We start from the raw sequence: 17477 nt of genomic DNA on the forward strand, positions 1-17477 counted from the left end.
TACTGGGTATCAAGGGCACACCTGACGAGTCAGGCTTACGAATCCCAGGTTTTCACAAAGTTTTATGATGCAAGAAATAAAAGAAGAAGAAAGAGTAATACAAAATTGTTGTATTGATTTAACAAGAAGATACAAAGGCAAGAGAGAAGGAGGAGGTTCTCACTCTAGACTCTCTTCACGCTTACCAGTCCCCCCTCTATTGTGGGCAGGATACAAATTTATAGAAAACTTAAAGATACTATTACAACAGTGATTACTATTACAACAGTAAAATGAGTTTTCCGCTACAGTGAACAGTACACTTCCGCTTCCGCTACAGTGAACAGTACACTTCCGCAAAATGAGCAGTAATTGTTGACTCTGGGTTGTTGACTTTTTTCGTCAGGATGACGTCAGGATGTCGTCAATATTCAGAGCCGGAATAGTGCTTTAACAGCGATTGGAGGAACTCAGTCTTCTTCGGATGCTTCATCAAGGTTGATTCCGAAGCAATCATCTTCATTCTGGAAATATGACCCGGATGAAGAGGATGGAGAAGAGACTTCCTTCTTGGCTTTTCCTTTCGACGAACTGGACTCTGAGTCTGTCTGCAGGAGCTCAAGAATTTGATGAAGATTTGTTGCTAAAGCTTCATCGTTTGTGGATGCTGCAAGGGCTGCTGCGATCTTAGCCTTTCGATTAAGAAACTGGCAAGTTTCTGGATCAGCGGCCTTGAGGCTCTTTGGATTCTTTTGGAACCAAAGCGCTACTCCTTGTGTATTGGCTCGGGATGCATCAAACTGATCCCACCATTTGACAGAGGCTTGCTTGCCTAAGATTGGAAGAAGCTTGGAGGTCTTCTTGAACTGGTGTTGCTAGGCAAAGATCCAAGCTAAAGAGAACTTTGAGAAGAAATGAAGAGATGTATGGAACTGGCTGGTCCCCTCTTCAAACCTTGATTTGAATTGATTATATCCTTCTTTGATGTCTGGGGGAAGGATACTCAGGATTGGTCCAAAATACTCCCACCACTCGGCGAACCATTGTGGAAAGAAATACCGAATATTTTGTTTAAAATAAATAAGCCAGGAGTGCTTGTGGTGTTTGTTTTGAAACCAAAAAACATTTGTCCAGGCATTAAGATAATCCCAGTAATTGTACCCAATTGGGTCAAATGGCTGAGAAAATTTTCTGACTTGATTGGATTTATTGTCAAAATCTTTGAAAGTCAAAATTTTGAGGATTTGAATTATTGAGTGCGTGATAAGCTGGTTATCATTTTTGTCAAAATTGTGTTTAATTGAAACAGATTTAGAATCCACCAGTATGAATTCGTAAAATCTCCTTGTCTTGATAAGACTAAGGGGTTTGAAAAGAAAACCTGGTGGAAAGATTTTTTCGCAAATCTTGTTTGGATTTGGATCCCAAAATTCGGGTTCCATTTGGATTGTAGGATAAAACCTTCCTTCTTTTGGTAGATAGGAAGATGGTTGTTTTTGGGCAACTGGCTGAGGCTGCTCAACCAATTCTTCTGATTTGGAAATTTTTGAAATAATTGATTTCAGATATGGGTCAGGTTCTTCTGCAAGAATCTGTTTCCAGGCCTTGGAAGGTTGTTTTTGGGTAATTGGTTGAGGCTGCTCGACCAATTCTTTTGGATGTAAAGTTACCTTTGATTTGGAAATTTCTGAAATAATTGATTTCAGGTTTTGATCCCAAAAGAGGTCATTAGGTTCTTCTGAAAAAATTTGTTTCCAGGATTTGGAAGGGAGGTTGGTTAACCCACAATCCTGAAGGGCTAGAAGGGTTGGAAGTGCCATGGCATAGTCCGATGGCTTGGTTTGATGGGTAGATGACCCTGCTTTGGTTTGCTGAGTAGATGACCCAGCGATTGGTTTATTTTGCTGAGATGACCCAGCTTGGGTTAATGACCCTTTGTCTGAGGTTTCTGAGGAAACCTTGATTGATTTGTCATCCTCAATTGAGGATGCTGATTTTGCTGGGCGATTTGGTTTGCCCAGAACGATTCCCTTTCCCCTTCCCCTAGAAGAGGATGATCGCGGCCTTAATTTAGGCGTCATTGCATTCTGTCTTTCCCTGTAGAAATTCACGGGTAAGATAGTCAGGTAAAGTGTTTGAGGTGCCTTTGATATATTCAATGTCAAAATCAAAAACACTTAAAATTGCTTGCCAGCGGGCAAAGATTTGTTTTGATGCTAAATTTTTAACATCCTTTTGCAAAATATCTTTGGCTGATTTACAATCAACACGGACTAAAAATTTTTGATTCAACAAATCAGATTGAAATTTTGAAATACATAGAACAATGGCCAAAACTTCTTTTTTAACAATAGAATAATTTTGTTGGGCCTTGTTCCAATGTTTTGATGTGAAAGCAATGCAATTTTCAGAATCATGCATGGCTTGTTTGAGAACACCTCCATAACCAATATCAGAGGCATCAGTTTCGACAATCTTTGGGAGATTGGGGTTGGGTAGGTATAAACAGGGTAAAACTTTAACCTGCTGTTTGATCTGTCTGACCACATTGGTATGGACAGTAGTCCATGGAGGGGGAGATTTCTTGAGCCTTTCATGAAGAGGTTTAATTATGTTACTGAGTTGAGGAAAGAAATCAGAAACATAGTTTAAACAACCAAGAAATCTTTGAAGTTGTGTCTTCTCAAGAATCTGATTGGGAAACTTATCATCAAACTCTATGACTCTACATATTGGCCGGATAGTTCCCTGAAAGATTTCATGACCAAGAAACTTGATCTTTGTCTGAAAAAGACAGATTTTGGTTTTAGAAACAGCAAGGCCATTTCGTTTAATTACCTTGAAAAATATTTCAAGATGTTTGAAGTGTTGATCAATGGATGTGGAGAAGATAAGAACATCATCAATATAGACAATGCAGAAATTTGAGTATGGATTGAAAATATCATTCATGATATTTTGGAACTCCGAAGGAGCATTTTTAAGACCAAAGGGCATCACGTTCCATTCGTATTGCCCAAACGGGACAGTGAAGGCTGTCTTGTAGCGATCACTAGGATTGATTTGGATTTGCCAAAATCCAGATTTCATGTCGAATTTAGAAAAGATCTTTGCCGAATGTAATCGGGAAAGAAGATCTTTCTTGTTGGGAATTGGATATCTAATCCATTGAAGGGCTTGATTAAGTGGTTTATAGTTGATGACCAACCTAGGAGCACCACGCTCGATTTCAGAAGCCTTATTGACATAAAAGGCTGCACAAGACCAAGGACTCTTGCTCTTCCGGATTAAACCTTTGGAAATAAGATCGTTGATCTCCTTTTGACAGTGGATGACAAGTTCATGACTCATCTGGATTGGCCTAGCTTTGGTTGGGATTTGCCTATCAGTAAAATCCTTTTCATAAGGAAGGCTGACCATATGTTTCTTTCTATCCCAAAAAGCATTAGGAAGATCGGAACAAACATGACATTGAAATCGATCATGAAGACTCATAATCTTTTGTTTGATATGGGATTGAGAAAGCTGACTTTCGATATGTTTGAAAGAGATTTCCTCCTTAAGGAAATTGATTTGATTAAGCTTTCTATCAACCTGATTGATGTTACGAAAGAGGGGTTTATTCAGAAATTTGAACATGATTGTTTTCCCTAGATATTGGGTAGATATACCTTCATCAGATATCTTAATAGGGAAAATGGATTTAATGAATGGTGTTCCAAGGATTACATCATTCTTAAGATTTTTTACCAGGAGAAATGGAGTTTCAACCTGGAGATTATCATTTTGAATGATTGCAGATGGGAGCTTATACTGGATTTCTAGTCGTGAACCACTAGCAGTCCTAAGCTTCTCGGAGGTTTTGTGGAAGTATTTGGTTGGAATGAGTCCTTCCAGAATACAGTTAGAATCAGCTCCAGTGTCAAACAGAGCGATTGTTTTTAAGACAAAATCTTCGACTGAGATAGTAACATCAATATAGAATTTTTGAATGCTACAATGATTGATCAGAGCGTTGAAGAGGGTATCATCATCAGTGGAGACATGGTCAGATTCATGATCATCACTGGGATTGTCATGGTCATGCCGGACCATGTTATCGGAAAAAGCTTCAGTTATTTGAGATATGAAAGTCTCATGTAACTGTTGCTTCTTTTTGAGGTCACGAACCTCAGATTTAAGAGAACTGATTTCAATCTGCAGGTCTTGAATTGTAACTGGCTTAGCTGCAGATTTTTCAAGGCGTTTGAGGGTTTGAGTAAGATCAAACTTATTGTTAACAAACCTATTATGAAGCTGTGACTTGTTAGGTTTATGGAGGATTGTCTTGAGCTTTTCAAGATATTCATTTCTTTCATGAGGATCTTGAATGGACTTTAAGACATCAAGAAGAAGATTTTGCTCATCATTGTGGATGACATTGATGAGAGGAGAGTCAGAGCTTTCGTCACTAGAGGAGGAAAGGTCATCATCAGCTTGAATATCCTCGGAGGAGGACATTGGTGTATCAACATCTTCATTGCTACTATCAGAGGAGTTGATTAGAAGGTTGTTAAGCTGATCCTGGATGGTAGAATCAAGATTGAGTTCTCTAACTTTAGAGGAGATTCTGCAGAATTTTGCTAAGTGACCTTTACGGCCACATTTGAAACAAGTCCTAGTTTCCCTAGGGTTTGTGGTAGGATTGAAGCCCCGAGGGGTGGGTTTAACCGCATGAGGCTTACTGGTTGTGTTAGTGATTTGTCTAGACTTAAATCTAGGGGTTCTTTTACCAGGCTTGTGAGAATTACTCAACTGGAGCCTAGAGGATTTTCTGTGTTTGGTGGGTTTACCAGAATCCTTAGAACAAGGAAGACCAAACTGCTGGCAAAAATTTCCCAAATCTTTGCGGTTCTGGGCCTTTTCTTTGGCCAATTGTTTCTGGATTTTGTCATCTTGACAGATTTTGAGGGCTACCTTTTGGACGTAAGCTATGAGGTTACCATAACTTAACTGGCCGTAAGGGATGTCACCATTAAACTGGGATCTGATCTTCTCCCTAACTTTATCTCCTAAAGATTTTGGGAGACCAGCTAAGAATTTTTCTTTCCAGAATGGTTGATTACTATCATCCCGGGTGTAGACTCTTGTGAGGAAGGTATCCTTATACCACCGTTCCCCCTCTATTGTGGGCAGGATACAAATTTATAGAAAACTTAAAGATACTATTACAACAGTGATTACTATTACAACAGTAAAATGAGTTTTCCACTACAGTGAACAGTACACTTCCGCTTCCGCTACAGTGAACAGTACACTTCCGCAAAATGAGCAGTAATTGTTGACTCTGGGTTGTTGACTTTTTTCGTCAGGATGACGTCAGGATGTCGTCAATATTCAGAGCCGGAATAGTGCTTTAACAGCGATTGGAGGAACTCAGTCTTCTTCGGATGCTTCATCAAGGTTGATTCCGAAGCAATCATCTTCATTCTGGAAATATGACTCGGATGAAGAGGATGGAGAAGAGACTTCCTTCTTGGCTTTTCCTTTCGACGAACTGGACTCTGAGTCTGTCTGCAGGAGCTCAAGAATTTGATGAAGATTTGTTGCTAAAGCTTCATCGTTTGTGGATGCTGCAAGGGCTGCTGCGATCTTAGCCTTTCGATAAAGAAACTGGCAAGTTTCTGGATCAGCGGCCTTGAGGCTCTTTGGATTCTTTTGGAACCAAAGCGCTACTCCTTGTGTATTGGCTCGGGATGCATCAAACTGATCCCACCATTTGATAGAGGCTTGCTTGCCTAAGATTGGAAGAAGCTTGGAGGTCTTCTTGAACTGGTGTTGCCAGGCAAAGATCCAAGCTAAAGAGAACTTTGAGAAGAAATGAAGAGATGTATGGAACTGGCTGGTCCCCTCTTCAAACCTTGATTTGAACTGATTATATCCTTCTTTGATGTCTGGGGGAAGGATACTCAGGATTGGTCCAAAATACTCCCACCACTCGGCGAACCATTGTGGAAAGAAATACCGAATATTTTGTTTAAAATAAATAAGCCAGGAGTGCCTGTGGTGTTTGTTTTGAAACCAAAAAACATTTGTCCAGGCATTAAGATAATCCCAGTAATAGGAATTTCCTCCATTGATTGGTTTTGCTCAGTGAGCAGATTTTTGGAAGATGAAGAAGAGGAGGAGGATGCTTTGACAGTAAGACGTTTTCTTTGAAGATATTAATCAAGCAATCGACAACTGGGAAATCCCCAAAATCCCTCAGGATGAGCTTTACATCCCTGATGAAAACAAACATGTCCGCAGTTCTGATTATATTATCAAGACTGCTGAAAACAATATCCCTTTGGATCCTCAAGCTGGTGAAGAATTTCACCTTCTCTCAAAGCAATCTGTTACCGAACACTCTAGGAAGTACAAGTACCTCCATATAGGATGTGTCCAGGTAGCTGTTAAACCCCTCATCCGAGAAGGGCTTAACGCTTCAATCCTCATGTGTCTTAGAGATATTAGGCACAATGATTTCCATGATTCCCTTATAGGAACCGTAGAAACAAGTTTAGGACATGGTCCTGTTTACTTCAATTGTTTTCCAAACAAAACTGTGAGTCTCTTAGACAGAAACGTCTTAGATTCATTATTTTTAAATATCAGATTGCATGGGTTAAACATGAAAGAAGGTTCTATCCCTGCAGCACTCCTGTTTAGGATCCAATACAAGGTTATGAACACTTGCAACTCAAGGGTTCTCCTTAAAACAACCGATCGGGAAACCACTTTGTTTGTCACTGACATGACAAAGGCCAACGTGGCTGTTCCCAAACTTATAAAATGGAATGAGGTTGAATTACCCACATCCTGGCAAATCGATAGAGCAACCCCAACCTTGCCCAGACAAGCCCCTGAATTCCAAGAGATTAGGCAATCTGAGGCTGGTAAGGTAGAGATCATTTTTGATCGGAGAAATTCTTTCTCCACTAGATCTGAAGCTACTAGATCTGAGTACAATAGTGCTAGAAGATCTTTTTCTGTAGCATCCCAATCTTTTAGGAATCCTAGGATCATCATTCCTGAAACCAACCTTCAGGGTTTAGACAATTCTTCGTCTATCCCTAGATCAATCTATAGTAGGGCTGAAGAAGAAACCACATCTGAAATCCATTCCCCTACTCAATCTGAAATGCAATATGGTCATCTATGAATAGTTACACCATAGATAAACCATCCCTTCATAAGGAATTTTACTCTGATGTTTGGACAACTCAGAGGAAGTGGTTCCTTAGTAATTTTAAGGGTGACCGTAGGTCAGATATCATAGATTTATTCTATACCTTCCTTAATAATGTCCAAACCCATGTTTGTTTCTTCGTTTGGTTAAATGTTTACCTTCGAAGGAATAATATCCATCCGCCTTGGGTTATTACCATCACAGAAGACCTTTCTGTCAATACACTTACTGTTTGGCACCGTAAGGACGGTAAATTGGTCAAATCTGACCTTCCGCCTAACAGTAGTTATTTTATCCCAAACTTAGAGGACAAATACCTAGCTTCGCCCTTTAAGTATAAATCTGATGAAACCATAGGTGCTCAGGATATTAAAGCCCTTATGGAACAAAACAACTACACCAACAAGTACCTCCAAGTTCTAGGAGAAAATCTTGTAAGAAAACCCTCATCCTCTGGGACCAAGGATGATGATTCGGTTATCAAACCTTTGTTCAAACCTTTTAGTCTTACTAGTCAGACTAAAAACAAATTTAGAGCCATCCATCTTAACTGGACTAAGTCTTTAGAAGAATCTACAGAAGCCAAAAATAGCTCTATTATTATCCCTGATACCCCTAGTTCGTCTCAGGTCGGATCTGTCAAGACAGGACCCGTCACTAGGAGTACCTCCCAAAAAGACCAATCCCTTAGGATTAACAAGCTAGGAACCTCTTCTATAGGTTCTGATTCTGAAGTTACTGAACCCAGTAATAAGTCTGTTCTTCAGGTTAATCCTGTAATCACCAAGGCTGTGAACTGGAAGCAGCCATCCAAACTTTACTATAATCGGGCCACTGCCCCTGATCTCCTTCTTGAGGAAAAGAATGATCAAAGTTTTCGATCATTCAGTGCCACAAACATCTATGAATGGAATATAGATGGTTTAATCGAGTATAATATCCTCAGTACTCTCCAACATATGACAATGGTTTCTACAGCATATCAAACTGCTCTTGATAGTACTGATGATGCTATTGTTGAAATCCTGACGTCTGGTTTTTCTGGACAACTCAAAGGATGGTGGGATAACTATGTTTCTGAAGAAGAAAAACATGAAATTCTCACTGCCGTCAAAACTGATGCCGAGGGTAACATCATTACCACAGTTAAGGGTGAATCTATCCCCGATGCTGTAAATACCCTTATCATGGCCATTATCAAACATTTTATCGGAGATCCCAGTATTTGGAAGGACCGATCTGGTGAACTCCTGTCCAATCTTAAGTGTAGAACCTTAGGAGACTTTAGATGGTATAAGGATACCTTCCTCACAAGAGTCTACACCCGGGATGATAGTAATCAACCATTCTGGAAAGAAAAATTCTTAGCTGGTCTCCCAAAATCATTAGGAGATAAAGTTAGGGAGAAGATCAGATCCCAGTTTAATGGTGACATCCCTTACGGCCAGTTAAGTTATGGTAACCTCATAGCTTACGTCCAAAAGGTAGCCCTCAAAATCTGTCAAGATGACAAAATCCAGAAACAATTGGCCAAAGAAAAGGCCCAGAACCGCAAAGATTTGGGAAATTTTTGCCAGCAGTTTGGTCTTCCTTGTTCTAAGGATTCTGGTAAACCCACCAAACACAGAAAATCCTCTAGGCTCCAGTTGAGTAATTCTCACAAGCCTGGTAAAAGAACCCCTAGATTTAAGTCTAGACAAATCACTAACACAACCAGTAAGCCTCATGCGGTTAAACCCACCCCTCGGGGCTTCAATCCTACCACAAACCCTAGGGAAACTAGGACTTGTTTCAAATGTGGCCGTAAAGGTCACTTAGCAAAATTCTGCAGAATCTCCTCTAAAGTTAGAGAACTCAATCTTGATTCTACCATCCAGGATCAGCTTAACAACCTTCTAATCAACTCCTCTGATAGTAGCAATGAAGATGTTGATACACCAATGTCCTCCTCCGAGGATATTCAAGCTGATGATGACCTTTCCTCCTCTAGTGACGAAAGCTCTGACTCTCCTCTCATCAATGTCATCCACAATGATGAGCAAAATCTTCTTCTTGATGTCTTAAAGTCCATTCAAGATCCTCATGAAAGAAATGAATATCTTGAAAAGCTCAAGACAATCCTCCATAAACCTAACAAGTCACAGCTTCATAATAGGTTTGTTAACAATAAGTTTGATCTTACTCAAACCCTCAAACGCCTTGAAAAATCTGCAGCTAAGCCAGTTACAATTCAAGACCTGCAGATTGAAATCAGTTCTCTTAAATCTGAGGTTCGTGACCTCAAAAAGAAGCAACAGTTACATGAGACTTTCATATCTCAAATAACTGAAGCTTTTTCCGATAACATGGTTCGGCATGACCATGACAATCCCAGTGATGATCATGAATCTGACCATGTCTCCACTGATGATGATACCCTCTTCAACGCTCTGATCAATCATTGTAGCATTCAAAAATTCTATATTGATGTTACTATCTCAGTCGAAGATTTTGTCTTAAAAACAATCGCTCTGTTTGACACTGGAGCTGATTCTAACTGTATTCTGGAAGGACTCATTCCAACCAAATACTTCCACAAAACCTCCGAGAAGCTTAGGACTGCTAGTGGTTCACGACTAGAAATCCAGTATAAGCTCCCATCTGCAATCATTCAAAATGATAATCTCCAGGTTGAAACTCCATTTCTCCTGGTAAAAAATCTTAAGAATGATGTAATCCTTGGAACACCATTCATTAAATCCATTTTCCCTATTAAGATATCTGATGAAGGTATATCTACCCAATATCTAGGGAAAACAATCATGTTCAAATTTCTGAATAAACCCCTCTTTCGTAACATCAATCAGGTTGATAGAAAGCTTAATCAAATCAATTTCCTTAAGGAGGAAATCTCTTTCAAACATATCGAAAGTCAGCTTTCTCAATCCCATATCAAACAAAAGATTATGAGTCTTCATGATCGATTTCAATGTCATGTTTGTTCCGATCTTCCTAATGCTTTTTGGGATAGAAAGAAACATATGGTCAGCCTTCCTTATGAAAAGGATTTTACTGATAGGCAAATCCCAACCAAAGCTAGGCCAATCCAGATGAGTCATGAACTTGTCATCCACTGTCAAAAGGAGATCAACGATCTTATTTCCAAAGGTTTAATCCGGAAGAGCAAGAGTCCTTGGTCTTGTGCAGCCTTTTATGTCAATAAGGCTTCTGAAATCGAGCGTGGTGCTCCTAGGTTGGTCATCAACTATAAACCACTTAATCAAGCCCTTCAATGGATTAGATATCCAATTCCCAACAAGAAAGATCTTCTTTCCCGATTACATTCGGCAAAGATCTTTTCTAAATTCGACATGAAATCTGGATTTTGGCAAATCCAAATCAATCCTAGTGATCGCTACAAGACAGCCTTCACTGTCCCGTTTGGGCAATACGAATGGAACGTGATGCCCTTTGGTCTTAAAAATGCTCCTTCGGAGTTCCAAAATATCATGAATGATATTTTCAATCCATACTCAAATTTCTGCATTGTCTATATTGATGATGTTCTTATCTTCTCCACATCCATTGATCAACACTTCAAACATCTTGAAATATTTTTCAAGGTAATTAAACGAAATGGCCTTGCTGTTTCTAAAACCAAAATCTGTCTTTTTCAGACAAAGATCAAGTTTCTTGGTCATGAAATCTTTCAAGGAACTATCCGGCCAATATGTAGAGTCATAGAGTTTGCTGATAAGTTTCCCAATCAGATTCTTGAGAAGACACAACTTCAAAGATTTCTTGGTTGTTTAAACTATGTTTCTGATTTCTTTCCTCAACTCAGTAACATAATTAAACCTCTTCATGAAAGGCTCAAGAAATCTCCCCCTCCATGGACTACTGTCCATACCAATGTGGTCAGACAGATCAAACAGCAGGTTAAAGTTTTACCCTGTCTATACCTACCCAACCCCAATCTCCCAAAGATTGTCGAAACTGATGCCTCTGATATTGGTTATGGAGGTGTTCTCAAACAAGCCATGCATGATTCTGAAAATTGCATTGCTTTCACATCAAAACATTGGACAAGGCCCAACAAAATTATTCTATTGTTAAAAAAGAAGTTTTGGCCATTATTCTATGTATTTCAAAATTTCAATCTGATTTGTTGAATCAAAAATTTTTAGTCCGTGTTGATTGTAAATCAGCCAAAGATATTTTGCAAAAGGATGTTAAAAATTTAGCATCAAAACAAATCTTTGCCCGCTGGCAAGCAATTTTAAGTGTTTTTGATTTTGACATTGAATATATCAAAGGCACCTCAAACACTTTACCTGACTATCTTACCCGTGAATTTCTACAGGGAAAGACAGAATGCAATGACGCCTAAATTAAGGCCGCGATCATCCTCTTCTAGGGGAAGGGGAAAGGGAATCGTTCTGGGCAAACCAAATCGCCCAGCAAAATCAGCATCCTCAATTGAGGATGACAAATCAATCAAGGTTTCCTCAGAAACCTCACACAAAGGGTCATTAACCCAAGCTGGGTCATCTCAGCAAAACAAACCAATCGCTGGGTCATCTACTCAGCAAACCAAAGCAGGGTCATCTACCCATCAAACCAAGCCATCGGACTATGCCATGGCACTTCCAACCCTTCTAGCCCTTTAGGATTGTGGGTTAACCAACCTCCCTTCCAAATCCTGGAAACAAATTTTTTCAGAAGAACCTAATGACCTCTTTTGGGATCAAAACCTGAAATCAATTATTTCATAAATTTCCAAATCAAAGGTAACTTTACATCCAAAAGAATTGGTCGAGCAACCTCAACCAATTACCCAAAAACAACCTTCCAAGGCCTGGAAACAGATTCTTGCAGAAGAACCTGACCCATATCTGAAATCAATTATTTCAAAAATTTCCAAATCAGAAGAATTGGTTGAGCAGCCTCAGCCAGTTGCCCAAAAACAACCATCTTCCTATCTACCAAAAGAAGGAAGGTTTTATCCTACAATCCAAATGGAACCCGAATTTTGGGATCCAAATCCAAACAAGATTTGCGAAAAAATCTTTCCACCAGGTTTTCTTTTCAAACCCCTTAGTCTTATCAAGACAAGGAGATTTTACGAATTCATACTGGTGGATTCTAAATCTGTTTCAATTAAACACAATTTTGACAAAAATGATAACCAGCTTATCACGCACTCAACAATTCAAATCCTCAAAATTTTGACTTTCAAAGATTTTGACAATAAATCCAATCAAGTCAGAAAATTTTCTCAGCCATTTGACCCAATTGGGTACAATTACTGGGATTATCTTAATGCCTGGACAAATGTTTTTTGGTTTCAAAACAAACACCACAGGCACTCCTGGCTTATTTATTTTAAACAAAATATTCGGTATTTCTTTCCACAATGGTTCGCCGAGTGGTGGGAGTATTTTGGACCAATCCTGAGTATCCTTCCCCCAGACATCAAAGAAGGATATAATCAGTTCAAATCAAGGTTTGAAGAGGGGACCAGCCAGTTCCATACATCTCTTCATTTCTTCTCAAAGTTCTCTTTAGCTTGGATCTTTGCCTGGCAACACCAGTTCAAGAAGACCTCCAAGCTTCTTCCAATCTTAGGCAAGCAAGCCTCTGTCAAATGGTGGGATCAGTTTGATGCATCCCGAGCCAATACACAAGGAGTAGCGCTTTGGTTCCAAAAGAATCCCAAGAGCCTCAAGGCCGCTGATCCAGAAACTTGCCAGTTTCTTAATCGAAAGGCTAAGATCGCAGCAGCCCTTGCAGCATCCACAAACGATGAAGCTTTAGCAACAAATCTTCATCAAATTCTTGAGCTCCTACAGACAGACTCAGAGTCCAGTTCGTCGAAAGGAAAAGCCAAGAAGGAAGTCTCTTCTCCATCCTCTTCATCCGGGTCATATTTCCAGAATGAAGATGATTGCTTCGGAATCAACCTTGATGAAGCATCCGAAGAAGACTGAGTTCCTCCAATCGCTGTTAAAGCACTATTCCGGCTCTGAATATTAACGACATCCTGACGTCATCCTGACGAAAAAAGTCAACAACCCAGAGTCAACAATTACTGCTCATTTTGCGGAAGTGTATTGTTCACTGTAGCGGAAGCGGAAGTGTACTGTTCACTGTAGCGGAAAACTCATTTTATTGTTGTAATAGTAATCACTGTTGTAATAGTATCTTTAAGTTTTCTATAAATTTGTATCCTGCCCACAATAGAGGGGGAACTGGTAAGCGTGAAGAGAGTCTAGAGTGAGAACCTCCTCCTTCTCTCTTGCCTTTGTATCTTCTTGTTCAATCAATACAACAATTTTGTATTACTCTTTCTTCTTCTTTTATTTCTTGCATCATAAAACTTTGTGAAAACCTGGGATTCGTAAGCCTGACTCGTCAGGTGTGCCCTTGATACCCAGTATTGTGCGGACTACCGCCGCGTAAATATGATTTTAATTGTTGCATGCTCATCTGCATATTCCTCCTTTCCCGTTTTCCCTAGATCCACTTACGGGACATCTGGTATATATATATATATATCCCTAATTTGACATTCACTCACCACCTAACTAGATTGATTTATAAGTTAACCCAAATACAAGATCTATAATTTACTCTATTTAATCATTTTCTATTTATAATAATAGTTATTAATGAAAATTCATCTCACAATGATTACAAATATTTACCACTGCAATTGTTGATGGTGTAAACACCAATTCTAGTTTGACACATCCCATGCATTTTGTAATGGGATATGTGATATAATCCAAGATTCGCATCTGCATAAGAAGATTGAAAACGATATTCAACAATCTACCTTTTTAATTGAAAAAATAAATCTTAACCCTATAATTAACATAAACTTTGGATCAAGTGGTTGTTGTATCAAAGTTAACCAAATGATTTAGAATTAGATCCTTAACACATTTCGCCATAATGAAAACTTCACTTTATAATTAGAGTACAAAGAACGTAACTTCATTGAATGATTTTATTTAGACATCTAATGTACAATGTAGAGCCATATGAAAAAGTAAAAATATGAAACCAAAAATATCAGCCAATTCCACAAATGTAGTGTTTATTGTTAACCTTTCAATTATAAAATTTGGTGTATCTACTATTTCTTTTATATTTGTTTTCCAACATTTTAATGTAGTGTTTTTCACTACAGGAATTGAATTCCTATGGGCTTCCATTCTAGGAAGGTATAAGTAACAAAGTTTTAGAAACCATAATAATGGCCTTACTTAAGATGTACATATGCATTTTAATTTTAATAGTGGTTGGTTTGAGAAAATTTCTCTAGAAGTACTTTTAAGAGGAAAAAAATAATAAGAAAAAATAATATAAATTTCTTTATAAGTTAAAATTAATTTCTGCAAAAGTAAAAAATAATTTTTTGGAACAATTAATATGAGAGAACTTCTACAAATTAGCTTATAAACAAGCTAGTTTTACCTTATGGAGAAGTTTATCTCACTTTCCTCCCTATTTTATCTTCTAGAAGTGATTAATGAGAAGTTAATCCAAATGAGCCTAATAACGTGTTTGGCTTCACAGCACATGTTCAAAAATCATGTTGAAATACTAGGTAACATAATTTTCAATAAATAGTCACATGTTTGGTTTCATATTGATGAATTGATTTTAAGTTTAAATAACTTTTGACAGATTATGTGTTGGTTGAAAATTTTAAGCTTAAAAAGCTTTTTAGTCTTGGTATAATAGGGTGGCTTTTCTTTTAGTCTTTTGATTTTTTTAATTTTGTTCTTGTAAAATCTTTTTGTTTCATTTTCTTCTTTGTCATCAGATTAGTTGTTGTAACACTTTGGTAATAGACATATTAAGGTTACATTAGTTATTTTAACACTTCTACTCTACCCTCTATGCTTTGAAGAAATTGAGGAGCTACTGGTAGATCTAAATGGTGACCACCCTAGAAGCATGCGATTGTCCGCAATTTCTTATCAAGGTAAGGAAGAGTGTGTAATCTTGCTCTAGGTGTGAGATATCTGTGAAGTAGGAGATTATCCCCTATTGTCGTTTTGTTGTGTATGTTGTGTGGGAGGAAAACCCCAAAACTATTGTTGTAACATGTGTTATGTGTCTTATATGATTATGTTGTGCCCTAGTTAAAATTAATTAATAAGTAGTCATGGTAATTTAGTCTAATCATAAGATATTGTCAATCTATGGGTTTTTGGCACAGTCCATATATTTTTAGTACCTTATAGGATATCCACTAAGGATTTAGTCGAACTTAGAAACAAATAAAAGAACTTCAAGAGAAACAATTTATTAGGTCAAGTGTATCACCTTGGGGAGCACTTGTGCTGTCAATCAAGAAAAAGGATGGAAGTGTGAGATTGTGCGTAAACTACTACCAACTTAATCAAGTAACTATTAAGAATAAATATTTTTGCCTAGGATAGATGATCTTTGTTGAGATAAGGAAGAGAAAATAATCTTGCTTTGGAGTGTGGGATATCTGTGGGTAGGATATTGGCCCCAAATCTCATTCTATCATGTATGTTGTGTGAGGAGGAAATCCTAATCCTATGGTTGCAACATGTTTTGTGTTCTATATGATTTTGTTGTGTCCTAATTAAAAGTAATTAATAAGTAGTCATTGTACTTCTGTCTAATTATATAAAATTGTGATTTATGGGTACCTATACGAATAAAATAAACTAAATTAGTAATGAAAAATTAATATGAGCATGTAAATTGATGATATTACTATTAGTTTATGCTTATCATACATTATTACTAACTGGGATTCATAAAGTTGTATATTGATTGTCATGTGCGAAATTTGATATTTTCAACAGAAACTTCTATTTTAACACTATGTTGAGTGCCATGAACGATTGTCAGGCACGAGAGTGAAAAAAAGCAAGGGTTGCTCTCTATTACCTTAACATTAGGTGTGAAGGGGTTCACGCTGGGCATGGGAGCTCCAGGGGCTCTCTGTTGTAATTTCATCAGGCGCGAAAGGATCATGTCAAGCGAATCCTTACTAGATAGCAACATGTGCTCTCTACTTAGACTACACTTTGGGTGTAGGGTACCCCACGTCGGATGTCACTCTGTTCATGCATAATTATTAGCTTATATGTATAATATGACATTTTTGTGGGAATACTAATGTTGAATGAATTATATAGGTTAGCCAGAAATGTTGTGTTGAATCACTATTAATTGTACACATGTAGTGGTGAAAATGACCTCATGATGAATTTATGAAATATTTGATGAGTTATGTGTGGAGCATGTGATGGTCATGTGATATGAATTCTAAGTCAAGGCTTAATTAGCCGTGATAAAGATTGGGCGAGATTGCCTAGTTAGGATGTGATTGTTTTGATGTTTAAATCGAGTATGTGATGAATACTATGTTTGATATAAGTATGCATCGAGTCTTGTATGACATGTATCACATACATAATTTATTTTGTGATGGTTATGATACAAAATACCTACTAGGGAACGTCTTCCTTGTATAAAAGCTTGGGGATTCATGACCTTACGGATAACCAAGTTTAGGAGCCCCTGTAACACTATGAATTTTTAATAGTTTATTTAATTTTATTAACCAAATGATTTATGTGATTTGTTGCTTTAATGTTTTAAAACTCTAAGGATTAAGAAATTATTATGAATTTAGTTGCTTAGTAGTTGTTGTGAGTTGAGGTCATTATCGACCAAATTTAGGAGAAGATATTTAAGGTTTTCTATAGACTTGAACTTCATAAGTTCACATCCTTAAGAATTATAGAGAGAAGTTAAAGAGTGAAGCTCTAAAGCCAAGGGAAAGCATTCTTCTTTCTAACTTCACATATTGGCTCTAATTCTTCCCCGAAGCATGTTTAGTAAGAGTTGAGTTGAGATTCATAGTTGAGAATCAAAAGAAGAAGTCATCGTAAGAGAGTTTAGGATTTCTCAAGTTTCTTCCCTTTCTTCTTCTCTAGAAAATTCAAGGTAAAGGAAGCTTGTAAATTGGCTATTTTGTGTTGTATATGTTGATTGTTTTTTAATCCATCTATATTTAGTTGTTTTGATGAATTAAGAGGTGAAGATTCCTTGTCAATTAGTTTTTGTTGTTCTTGATGGAAGGAGAATAAAAATGATGATTTGAATTCTTGTTGGTTGCATGTTGAAATTTTTATTGCACTTGAGTTGATTATAGTGTATGCATTTTGTTTTGTGTGTTGCATGTCAAAATTATTGGAGAAATACAAGTGATTGAGCTAAATCTTGATTCTACCAAATGCAAAAATCATCT

The 17477-nt window shown here is 37.7% G+C and overlaps 1 protein-coding gene across 2 annotated transcripts in view; it reads right to left on the reverse strand.

The window, feature by feature from the left end:
* The window catches only part of LOC109811492 (protein PIN-LIKES 3), a 53351-nt gene that overhangs the window by 13368 nt on the left and 22506 nt on the right, over positions 1–17477 (reverse strand). Inside the window, exon 7 of one of the 2 annotated variants that reach the window (XM_020375251.3) lies at positions 13876–13968. The exons of the other annotated variant lie outside the window; for it this stretch is intronic. Within the exon in view, the coding sequence (XP_020230840.2) occupies positions 13876–13968 (93 nt within the window). The remainder of the gene's footprint in view (positions 1–13875; positions 13969–17477) is intronic. 2 annotated transcript variants of the gene reach the window in all.

The sequence above is a fragment of the Cajanus cajan genome, chromosome 5, assembly GCF_000230855.2.
Source record: "Cajanus cajan strain Asha chromosome 5, NIPB_CcT2T_4, whole genome shotgun sequence".
In the NCBI taxonomy this organism is placed as follows: domain Eukaryota; kingdom Viridiplantae; phylum Streptophyta; class Magnoliopsida; order Fabales; family Fabaceae; genus Cajanus; species Cajanus cajan.